We start from the raw sequence: 12,748 nt of genomic DNA on the forward strand, positions 1-12,748 counted from the left end.
CGAATGCACCCAATCATCTATTTTCCAAAAAATATTAGAACCTCATTTTTCAATACTTCGAAAAAAATGTGCCACCAACACACCACAGTTTTTATACTGTAGCTTTTATCATTGTCAACCATCTTGGATTATTTAAAATCTTAGTATATTTAGGAATTAAGGTGTTATCAGATGCTTTAAATATATTTTGCATCCAAACGGACTGTAATTATTTGCATGTGGGTCTTATCCAAATTTCAGTAGACCGAATGATTTTTTTACTATTGCCACGTAAGTTAATGCTGATACAAAAATGCAAAAAAGGGCCAAATAATTATTTGTCTGGTCTAGTGGTCCTTCTCTCTCTTCCCCCAACGTGAGATCAACTCTCCTCCTCCATCCAACGCCCTATTGATCCCTTCCACGATGTTGTTGCTTTTTGATTTTCCATAGTTCAAAAAATCCACAGCTTTTCTAAAGCCTAGGCATGTTGTACCAGGGTTTACAAATACTCTGTACTATAATTTTAGCGGATGAGGCTCAATAATATATTTTAAAAAAATTAGAATATTTATGACTACTTAGCCATATTTGAAGACTTAGATGTGCATCTTTGCACTTATAGGGCTGAGCCGACACACTTTATGTGGTTTTAGGACCTCTAGTGCATTTTATTCTTTCTATAATATCCTAACGTAAATGATCACTAGTCCCATAGGATTGGTGAATTACAATATTTACACAAAAAATTGAAACACCATAGAAAAATAAATAATTATAAGAAGATGAATGAGTATATGGAAAAAAAAATCTCCAAACACAATAGTGCAGGATATACCGTAGAAAAAAATCCATAGGGATCCTAATCGTGTGAAACTAACAACTTTCACATGAATAATTCTTAGAGAATCCTCCAAAATTATTGATTTTTTAATCAAACAAGCCCTGAGTAGTTTGGACACCGAACAAAAATGGTGATGACTGGGTTAAAGATTTGAATGTTCAAGTTAGAGACAGATTGTATATGAAACGAAGAAAATAATCGTCTGCATTGAGGCATGTGTTTATTATTTCTTTTATGTTTTGACATGAAAATGGAGAATAAAATTCCATTTCATTGTTACATTAAAGATCCTCCAGATCAAAGTGTTACTATTTTTGTCTTAAACCGGACTCAAGCTTTTCAACCATTGAATATAAATCACACGGGTCAATTTTTTCTTCTTTCTGACGAACCCTCTCGACATGAGTTCAGTTTCACATACAGGTTACACTTACACTCATAGAATATCACGTTTTATTCTGAAGTCTGAGCCATCGTGCAGCTTCAGGACTCCTGCTAGTCCTTAGTTGGATAGAAGCCATTTATGGTCATGCCGCCATCAACCGAGATCGTCTGGCCGGTGATGTAAGACGAACCGGGCATACAGAGAAACGCAACCAGTGATGATACTTCTTCCGGTTCTCCCACACGCCTCATTGGTGTTCGCTGTGCGACGCTATCCACGAATTCCTCTTTCGCCAAATCCTGCAGACCAGCCCAGGAAAAGGCAAAGGATAACATATAAGAAATCTTATGTAGTTTTCATTTCCTTGGTGCATCTATAACGAAACATGGCGCAGAGGTTGTAATCAATAAGGTGTAAGCTTTGAAGCAAGACTAGTCTAATGGCACATAAGTTTACACCCTGAATATAAATAACACCAACAGTAATTCCCTTCCGTGTGATTAACAACTGTGATCTTAGTTGAACTTAAAGCGGTGATACGACCAAGCTGGATGCAACCTGTATCATCATTAGTTGTGGCCTGTTGCATGTGTAGCTTGTGCGAAGAATTATCATGCTCTCTCCATTTCAATAAACGAAGCTTATATTTTATTATAGAAAACCCAGCAACAAATACAAATTTTTATAGATATCATATAATTTGCAAAAAAAATAGATATCATAACAAAAGTACATTCTTGATGTATCTAACGATATTGATTTTGTATTGTACTCCGTCCGGTCTCTTTTAGTTGACTCGGATTTAGTACAGCTTTGTACTAAATTTAAGTCAATTAAAAAGGACCGGAGAGAATACATGTTAATAATTTGTCCTAAAAACTTGGTTAAATTTTACGTGGTTTGACTTAGAAAAAACGTGTTATCCACCAACTCTCGGCTGTACCATAATAGCATGGCAAGCAATTAATATAATAGGATGCTCCTAATTTTGGTGCGATATATCGTAATTATCTTATATGAGTACAAATATTGTCGTCGGATTGGTTGTTTTCGATAAAGATAACCATCTATATCTTTTCATTGGGTGCACAACTTGAACCTTAAACTAGTATACATTTTCTGAAAATTAAATAAAAATAATCAAACAAACAATTAATAACTACTAGGTAGGCATGCATTTTGTTGTGCCGTGATTCGATAGCAAGTACAGACAGGACGCATGTGCGTATGACTACCCTACACTCTCCAGAACACTCTACTGAATTGTGTCTACATTTAATTATCATGTGACAAGGGAACATACACATTACTATAATGCACTATGAGACTTTAAGTTGGTCAGATAAAGTGTATAATACACTGTAAATAAATACCCACAAGATCATTAGATACATCAAGAATGTACTTTAAGTGTATAAAATACAAAATCAATAAAAAAGTATAAAATACAACTACAATTTATATTTTATTTTTGTATCTAACGATATTGATTTTATTGTATAAAATACAACCATAAGCTTTCGTATTTTGTATTTAAGTGTCGTCGGATTGGTTGTTTTCAATAAAGATAACCATCTATATCAATAAACAAAGCTTATATTTTTATAGAAAACCCATCAACAGCTACAATTTTTTTATAGATATCATATAATTTACAAAAAATAGATATCATGACAGTACTTTCTTGATGTATCTAATGATATTGATTTTGTATTCTAACGATAAAGTGTATAATGCACTGTAAATTGTTATACAATTCCAATATTTTTCAACCAAAATATTGGAATTGTATAACAATTTATATACCAACATATATAAGAGCATGATTGCATTAATAATTCTATGGCTATACACACAAGATCATTTTAAACATAATATATCGAAGGGTGTATCATAAGAGAATTGCACTCAATTTGTGACAAGATGATTTATGATGTAAAATAGTTTGGTATAAATATGCAACACCATTTGATTTTAACTCGCCAATAAAGAGAGACTAGGAATTTGGCGTGGTGGCATGGCGCGCTCTTTGCTGTGAGACTGTTGGTTATACTATTGTAGAAGTACTACAATATCTGGGTTACTAAAGTATTATAAAAATGCTTGTTTGGTAGCACTATTCAAAGAACGTAAAAGTGGTAATGTAGCGTCATGAACTCATGATTCATTTTTTTCTAGCGTCCATAGCTAGGTAATCCCGATGGAGTGAAAAAAGAGGGTAGTATGTACAAAAAACACCACATGATCGTAGGGCGATGGAAAAAAAATACAGTAGCATGCTAATAGCACTATATGGTAGATGCGGTGGCCGAAGCGAGGAAAACAACTCGCTTCAGTTAGAAGGTGTGACGGATAACAGAGCGAGTCATTTTCGGGAGATACCATGCAAAAGGCAGAACTACTTTGGCCGACTTAAAGAAGCGGCGTTCAGGGGTTGCTATAGAAGAAAATGGCAGTATTTTTTCCGGATGAAATAGGTAGCGGACTTAGAAAGTTACCTCCCAAGAAATTATGCAATAGTGAAGAATTACTGGCGGGTAATTACCGTCTAGAACTATGGTTGAGGCTGAAAATTCGTGTAAAAATATGTTTGTGCACCTTGAGAAATTACCGTCGCAGAAAATGTACCGTGAAAGAATTACTATTAGTTAGTTAACTGTATATTCCATAATTAACATCGGCACGCGATAAGTTACTAGGAATGTTGAATATTTCTACCGACGAATTACTACAAAAAAAAAAGTCAAAAAAGTATACCAGAGCACTATTCATGGTACACTACACCATTGACAGTGCTCCGATCTTTGAGGAGCCAGCAAAGGCCTTCGACCTTTATATAGGTACATATATTTCATAATTAACATCGGCACGCGATAAGTTACTAGGAATGTTGAATATTTCTACCGACGAATTACTATAAAAAAAAAGTCAAAAAAGTAGACCAGAGCACTATTCATGGTACACTACACCATGAATAGTGCTCCGATCTCTGAGGAGCTAGCAAAGGCCTTCGACCTTTATATAGGTACATATATACATCACATATGTCTGTTTGTTCATTATTTACAATACGATGCAGCCTAAAATCAGGTATATAAGAATAGCGGATGAACAATTCGTTCCTAAGTATGAACATTGTAGGCAACCAAAATAACTACAAGATAGTTTTGACAAACAATCATATAAGTAGGACCCTTACTTCTTCCACAAGTGAAGTTTTGATGTACCATGGAGCAACAGAGTTGGTTCTGATGTTGTCTTTCGCCCACTCACATGCCAAGTTCTTGGCTAACTGATTCATAGCACCTAAAAAGCATTGGTGGCAAGAACCAAAAATGGTCAATCCATCATGTTATCATCTTCACCTAACCGCCCATAGGAACAAAAACACATTGAGAAATAAGTTGCAGCACAGTTACCTTTTGTCATACAATAAATGGAGCCACTAGATACAGCTACCACTCCAGAGACCGATGATATTAAAACGATGCTGGCTGATCCAGACGCTTTGAGAAGAGGGTGTGCAAGTTGGCACAAATGATATGCAGATTCAAGATTTGTGGCCATTATGAACGAGTAGTCATCTGCCGAGTATTCAGTGGTTGGTTTTGCACGGTTTGTGCCCACATTGTTCACCTGAAGAACCAAATGGGGGAGAGTAAGACAGAGATCACCCACACCAGTCAGGCTGTGGAAGTTGCAAACAGTATTATACAGTACCTGTCAAGTGACGCAAAGGTTGCCGAAAAGTAATGCTATAATAAAATTGCAGGTCGATGCTGCTACTCTATTTCACGGCAATTTTGAAGGGTTACTAAAACATGTTGTAGCAAATGTTCAAGGTAACTGGAACACATTACCCAAGCAAAAAATCCACAACGCTGTGTTACTCTCCTTATTAACTTGTTCCTGATAATGACCAAGCAATGTTCCAAGTTCACTACTCAACTACTGAACTCGTTCACTCCTGACAAAGCAAGAGCTAATATTCCAACACCAATAATAACATGGTCATAGGTTCTATGCAGTTCTCTTTTCTCGCACGAACTCTGATGTACTGAACACAGTAAGCAGTTTCGATACACAATACTATGCAATGCACCCATAAACTGAACAAAACATGCAGATTTTGCGATAAAGCTAAGGGATAATGAGCGACAGCTAAATTTGTACTCCTACTAGGTTCTAAACCTGAATTCCGTAACGATTAAGATGGTGGGATAACGTGCAGCTGGTACCAGATCAAAGAGAGAATGAAAGACAGATCAAAGAGAGAATGAATGTCCTCTGGGGAATATGGGGGAGCTAGACTGGGAGAGGATATGGATGTTTTACGAGGATGTCGAGCTTGCCGCCGAATCTGTCGGCGACGTCGCGGAGCAGGAGCTCCCGCTGGTCGCGCACGGAGACGTCGCAGACGGAGCCGGTGACGCGGAATCCCTTGGCCTCCCACTCCTTCAAGCGCTCGCCGAGCTCGGATTCCTTCCGGGAGCAGGTGTGAACGGCCGCCCCCAGCGCCGCCAGCTCCTCCACCACCGCGCGCCTGTAGGACAAATTCGCGGGCGCGGCCGAAAAAATAAAGAACGTTATCCAGAGGCTACGGCGGCGGCAGAAGCCGGCACGGCAGCAGAGAAGAGGGAGGCTGGAGGGGTTCGTACCCGATGCCGCGGGTGCCGCCGGTGACGAGCGCCGTCCTGCCGTGTAATGACCACCTCCCCGCACTGTCGCCGTGGGCTCCTGGTGCGGCCATCTCCTCTCCTAGTGCGGAAACACCATCGGGTAGCTGGCGCCCCACACTTTGATGTGGTTGCGCCATGTGACACGGTCGCACTCGCACGGCGTGGCTCCTTGGGAGTACAGGCCCCGCCGTGACACAGATGGAACGACCGGACTTGGACAGAGCGCTCAGCGGTGCATGTTGTTCTCACGCGTGAGGCCATCTCCAACGGACTGTTTGCGTCGTTCCAAATAGTGCTTCGGGTGCTCTAGCGGCATGATACAGAAAAAGTTAGGATTTTGCATTTATTGAAGAGAAACATAATTTACATAGTGAATAAAGGAAAATAAAAAATAAAACTAAAAGCCCCATGTATCGCCTGCTACCCTAGCATACTCTTTCTCGTCGTCGTCGCCGAGCACGACGAAATCCACTAGTTGGCAACTGGCGGAATGTACGCCGGTGTTGCCGGTGGTAAAGGTGGAGCAGCTCACAGGTTCAACAGAGGAGGTGAAGGTGGCGGCGGGCGCGGGGCCTAGTTCTGCAGCGCCAGTTGGAGGGCCTCATCCTCCGTGAGGCCTGGCGGCATGATGTCGTTGGCGTACCAGGGCAGCGGCGAACGCACCAGTCAATTCATCTCCGACACGAGGATGCTGAGCCTCGCTATCTCTTCGTTGGACATGGTATCCGGCAGTTGGAAGTCCCGGCCATCAGCCATGGCCGTCTGCCAGGCGTGGAAGACGCGGCCGATGAAGTCGTTTGTGTCATCCTTGGCTTCCTCATTGTAGTATGCCAGCGTGTCGTCGTCTTGGGGAGGCGCAGGAGGAGACGACCGTTGTGTTCAACGAGGAGGCGCAGGAGGGCGCGCATGCGTCGGAGGTTCATCAAATGGGTAGTCCCGGTCGCCGAGGAATCCTGACTTCCTCCTCGGATCATTCTCGATGTCGCGCTAGGTGTGTCATAGATTGAAGGATCGGTGCAGAGCTCCGCCGGCAGGTACTAATAATAATAATAATAATAATAATAATAATAATAATAATAATAATAATAATAATAATAATAATAATAAACACCATGATGATGATGAGTGAGTAGATGAAAAAAAATCTCCAAACATATAGTGCAAGATAAACCTTAGAAAAAAATCCATAGGAACCCTAATCGTGTGAACCAAACAACTTTCACATGAAAAATTCTTAGGGATTTGAATCAATGGTGATAACTGGGTCAAAGATTTGAATATTCAAGTTAGAGACATGTTGTATATGAAACGAAGAAAATACATTGTCTGAATTTAGTAGCATTTGAGTTTATTATTTATTTTATGATTTGACATGAAAATGGAAAATAAAATTCCATTGATTGTTACATTAAAGATCCTTCAGATCAAAGTGTTACTATTTTTTCTTAAACCGCACTCAAGCTTTTCAACCATTGGATATAAATCACAGGCGTCATTTTTTCCTTATTTCTGCCGAACCATCTCAACGTGAGTTCAGCTTCACATACAGGTTACACTTGCACTCCTAGAGTATGACGTTTTATTCTGAAGTCTGAACCATCGTGCTCCTGCTAGTCCTTTGTTGGATAGAAGCCATTTATGGTCATGCCGCCATCAACTGAGATCGTCTGGCCGCTGATGTAAGACGAACAGGGCATACAGAGAAATGCAACCAGTGATGATACTTCTTCCGGTTCTCCCACACGCCTCATTGGAGTTCTCTGTGCGATGCTATCCACGAATTCCTCTTTCGCCAAGTCCTGCACACCAGCACGTGAAAACGCAAAGGATGACAGAAGAAATTTCATGTAAGTTTTCATTTCCTTGGTGCATCTATGACGAAACATGGCGCAGAGGTTGTAATCAATAAGGTGTAAGCTTTGAAGCAAGATATACATCACCTAGGTCTGTCTGTTCATTATTTACAACACAATGCGGCCTAAAATCAGGTATAAGAATAACGGATGAACAATTCATTCCTAAGTATGAACATTGCAGGCAACAAAAATAAGTACAAGATAGTTCCGACGAACAATCATATAAGTAGGACCCTTACTTCTTCCACAAGTGAAGTCTTGATATACCATGGAGCAACAGAGTTGGTTCTGATACTATCTTTCGCCCACTCACAAGCCAAGTTCTTGGCTAACTGGTTCATGGCACCTAAAAAGCATCGGTGGCAAGAACCAACAATGATCGATCCATCATGTTATCATCTTCACCTAACCACCCATAGGAACAAAAACACATTGAGAAATAAGTTGAAGTAGTTACCTTTTGTCATACCATAAATGGAGCCACTAGATATGGCTACCACTCCAGAGACCGATGACATGAAAACAATGCTGGCTGACCCAGACGCTTTGAGAAGAGGGTGTGCAAGTTGGCACAAATGATATGCAGATTCAAGATCTGTGGCCATTATGAACGAGTATTCATCTGCCGAGTATTCAGTTGTTGGTTTTGTATGGTGTGTGCCTACGCTGTTCACCTGAAGAACCAAATGGTAGAGAGAGTAAGGCAGAGATCACCTACAACAATCAGGCTGTGGAAGTTGCAAACATAATTATATCTGACAAGTAACGCAAAGGTGGAAAAGTAAAGCTATACTCACTGCGATCCAAATTAACCGTCGCAGATTTAGACCAAATTTCGCCTAAAATCTGTCTAGGTTTATTGAACCTGACACACGTAATTTGGATCAGAGGGAGTAAATAAAATTGCAGGTCGATATTGCTACTATTTCACGGCAATTTTGAAGATTTACCAAAACACGTTGGCATATAACACATTACCAAAGCCCACAACGTTGTGTTACTCTGTCCTTAACTTGTTCCTGATAATGACCAAGCAATGTTCCAAGTTCACAATTCAACTACTGAACTCGTTCACTCATGACAAAGCAAGAGCTAATATTCAGAAGCAGTGTGCAGTTCTCTTTTCTGGCACAAACTCTGATCTACTGAACACTATAAGCAGTTTCGATATACACTAGTGTGCAATGCACACATAAACTGAAGAAAACATGCAGATTTTGCGATAAAGCTAAGAAGGGGTAAGGAGAGCTAATTAGTACTACTAGGTTCCAAGCCTGAATTCCGTAACCATTAAGATGGTGGAATAAGGTGTAGTTGGTAACAGATCAAAGAGAGAATGAAAGTCTTGTGGGGAATATCGGGGAGACTGGGAGAGGATATGGATGTTTTACGAGGATGTCGAGCTTGCCGCCGAAGCTGCCGGCGACGTCGCGGAGCAGCAGCTCCCGCTGGTCGCGCACGGAGACGTCGCAGACGGAGCCAGTGACGCGCAATCCCTTGAACTCCCACTCCTTCAAGCGCTCGCCGAGCTCGGCTTCATTCCGGGAGCACGTGTGCACGACCGCCCCCAGCGCCGCCAGCTCCTCCACCACCGCGCGCCTGTACGACAAATTCGCGGGCGCCGCCGAAAAAATAAAGAACGTTATCCAGAGGCTACGGCGGCGGAGAAAGGGAGGTTGGAGGGGTTCGTACCCGATGCCGCGGGTGCCGCCGGTGACGAGCGCCGTCCTGCCGTGTAGTGACCACCTCCCCGCACTGTCGCCGTGGGCTCCTACCGCGGCCATGTCCTCCTAGCGCGGAAAAACGATCGGGTCGCTGGATGACACGAGTCGCACTCGCACGGCGTGGCTCGTTGGGAATACAAGCCCCGCCGTGACACAGATGGAACGACCGGACTTGGACACAGCGGCCAGCGGTGGATGTTTTTTTTTTTTTTTGAGATGGGTCAGCGGTGGATGTTGTTCTCACGCATGATGTCTCGGTTCTATCATAGGCGACATCTGTGCCGTGGGCTGCGAAAAGTACAAAAGCACACTCATCGATCACCGTTACAAACGCACGGATGCAGATCATACCTCCACGAGCACGTTCCAAAGATTAAATCGTTGGGTTAGATCTTGAAACTGATAAAGTTACCGCACACACTCTCGCTATCGATATGAACACCGTACAAAATCCGCTTTTTTTTTCTAAGAGGCTCGCTTTTTATTAATCAAAGCCCAAAACCAGTGGTAAAATTACAGGATTATAGGGATCAAGCTGACACACAATCACACATTGTCGCCCCGAGCCTAAAGAAAGGGTGTAACGAGCTAAGTTATGTGATTCTTTGTTTATCAATCTACCTTCATGGATAAACTTTATTTTCGAGAAATTGCAAGGGTTTATCTTGATCTCCTTGATGTATCTTCTGCAATATCTTGGATCACTTCTTGACAATCTGAAAAGATGAGAATTCTTCCTAATGATAAATCATCGCCTGAGACTAACGCCTCTCTACATGCAAGAGATTTGAGTGTAGGCGGGTCGACAGTGCCACAAAACATCATGGCCGATGATCATTCCGTTACCTCTCGCAACAATTGCAACAAATTAAATCAAATTATTCCTTGCACATGCACCATCAACATTTACTTTGACCATGATACTCGGCGGAGGGATCCATTTTGAATTGGTTGGACACTGCATAGGAATCACTGTCTTTGTCGCGGTGGGTTTATCACATGATGTGCATACAAATCCGAGTATTCAGGGAAACTAGCAATTGTGTATTGAACCATGAAAAAAAAATCTCATCTCATCCCCACACCAGGATGACCCAAACAAATATGCCATATTTTTAACTTGTCAAGTCTCAGAAAAGTCATTTATATGCCAAATATGGTTGTGGCTTTATGCGTGTGTAATATAATTCAGAGGGTAGAGAGGTAGTTTCTCAAGGGTCTTTTTTGGGCGAATCCCCTTCTTCGCGTTCGACCGCCTGCGCGGTCAGAGCGGCAGCGCTCGCGCTGTACTATTCCCTTTCCGTCTCTTATTCCCTCCGTCCGTTAATAGATGTCCAGTGGTTCGTTTAAATTTGGATGTATCTATGCCTAAAAAATGTCTATATATATTCAAATTTAGACAAATTTTTGACATCTAAAAATGGACAGAGGTAGTATAATAAAACTGGCATTCTGGTACTGGTCCCGGCTGCATGTCATCACCCGCGCATGCACTGCAGCTGCCAGCTGTGTCCTGCGGTCCCCTCCTCCCCCCCCCCCCCCCAATGATTCTGAGCCTTTGGCCTTGATGGCTGCATGCATGGTCCTGCATGTACGCGCATGCAACGGTGATATTTTTTTACTTAGCTACTTTCTTAAGAAAGTTTTCTTTTAATGTTTTTTAACAATTCCCTTTTAACAATTCTTTTTTTGTTATATAAGAAGGTGTTTTTTAGTACCAAAATTCATGTTAGTTCCGCTAGCTTTTTATAATTCCCTTTTCCGGGTATTTGGTACGCTAATTTATATTTATTTCGATCAACTTTTATAATTCCCTTTTTCGGGCTAGTGGGTTTTATGGGGGAAATAACGGGTGGGAAACCACTTGCAACTCAAATAAACTACCACTTGCAACTTAAATAAACTATTACGTTTGACTCAAATAAACTACTACTTTTCATATCGATAAATTTTCACATTTACCGTTGATAAATAATGGGCAAAGGAGTTGATAAATTTGAGAGCTAAAAATGTCCTAAAATATTATAAATATAATTGCTTATTGGGTCGATAAATTTTCATATTTACCGCTGATAAATAACTAACAAAGGGTTTGATAAATTGTGAGCTGAAAATGTCCCCATACTATTCTAAATAAAATTAAGTTTTTGGGTTGATTATTTTTCACATTTACCATTTATAAATAACGAGCAGAGGGGTTGATAAATTGTGAGCTAATATGTTTCTAAAATAGTCTAACTGAAATTAACTTTTTAGGATGATAACTCTTCACATTTACTATTGCTAAATAACGAACAGAGGGGTTGATAAATTGTGAGCTAAAAATGTTTCCAAAATATTCTAAATGAAGTTATTTTTTTGGATTGATAACTTTTCATATTTACCGTTGATAAATAACGAGCATATGGGTTGATAAATTTGAGAGCTTCCCATAAATATTCTAAATAAAATTAGCTTTTTTACGTCAATAACTTTTCATATTTACAGTTGATCAATAACTAGCAGAGGGTTTGATAAAATTGTGAGCTAAAATTGTTCCTAAAATATGCTAAATAAAATTAGCTTTTCAGGTCGATAACTTTTCGCATTTACCATTGATAAATAACGGGCGGAGGGGTTGATAAATTGTGAGCTAAAATGTTTCTAAGATTTTTTAAATGAAATTAACTTTTCGAGTTGATAACTCTTCACATTTACCATTGCTTAATAACGACCAAAGGGGTTGATAAATTGTGATCCAATAATATTCCAAAAAATATTGTAAATGAAATTAGCTTTTCGGATCGATAACTTTTCATATTTACTATTGATAAATAATGGGCAGAGGGGTTGATAAATTGTGAGCTAAAAATATTTCTACAATAATCTAAATGCAATTAATATTTCATGTTGACAACTTTTCAGATTTACCATTGATAAATTAGATAGCTAAAAATATCCCAAAAATATTTCATATGTATCAAAATTTAGATACAAACTAATTGGCCAAAACAAAATACTAGTATGATTACGTGTGAATTTTTTTTTTAATTTTGAATTAGGGATAACGTCAAAATATCTGTCTAATAGTGCATGATCAACATTTTGACAAAAAAAATTATGAAAAAAAATCATATTTTCCCACGCACTAAATTTATGGGACAGGAACAGTGACCGATTCAAGGTTCTACAATTTACTGGTTCATTTGTTGGGTATTTTTAGTGCAAAACGAGTTTAACTTTTTTACCTCTACCGCGTAGGTTATACAGTACAAAAGATATGCGTCTCCTTACGCAGCAGC

At 40.1% G+C, this 12,748-nt stretch overlaps 2 protein-coding genes across 2 annotated transcripts; both read right to left on the reverse strand.

Moving 5' to 3' along the window:
* Positions 1–1,176: 1,176 nt before the first annotated feature.
* On the reverse strand, positions 1,177–6,009 carry LOC124702068 (tropinone reductase homolog At5g06060-like). Its single transcript, XM_047234166.1, has 5 exons — positions 5,867–6,009; positions 5,544–5,751; positions 4,628–4,844; positions 4,408–4,514; positions 1,177–1,507 (listed from the first exon to the last, which is right to left on the reverse strand). The coding sequence occupies exons 1-5, from the start codon at positions 5,956–5,958 to the stop codon at positions 1,319–1,321; spliced, it is 813 nt and encodes a 270-aa protein (XP_047090122.1). The 5' UTR covers positions 5,959–6,009; the 3' UTR covers positions 1,177–1,318.
* A 1,380-nt stretch (positions 6,010–7,389) lies between these two features.
* Positions 7,390–9,532, reverse strand: LOC124702071 (tropinone reductase homolog At5g06060-like). The gene is made up of 5 exons (XM_047234170.1): positions 9,436–9,532; positions 9,135–9,342; positions 8,201–8,417; positions 7,983–8,089; positions 7,390–7,686 (listed from the first exon to the last, which is right to left on the reverse strand). Exons 1-5 carry the CDS (start codon positions 9,525–9,527, stop codon positions 7,498–7,500), a joined length of 813 nt encoding a protein of 270 aa, XP_047090126.1. The 5' UTR covers positions 9,528–9,532; the 3' UTR covers positions 7,390–7,497.
* Positions 9,533–12,748: the final 3,216 nt, after the last annotated feature.

Source organism: Lolium rigidum, chromosome 3 (genome assembly GCF_022539505.1).
Source record: "Lolium rigidum isolate FL_2022 chromosome 3, APGP_CSIRO_Lrig_0.1, whole genome shotgun sequence".
Classification (NCBI taxonomy): domain Eukaryota; kingdom Viridiplantae; phylum Streptophyta; class Magnoliopsida; order Poales; family Poaceae; genus Lolium; species Lolium rigidum.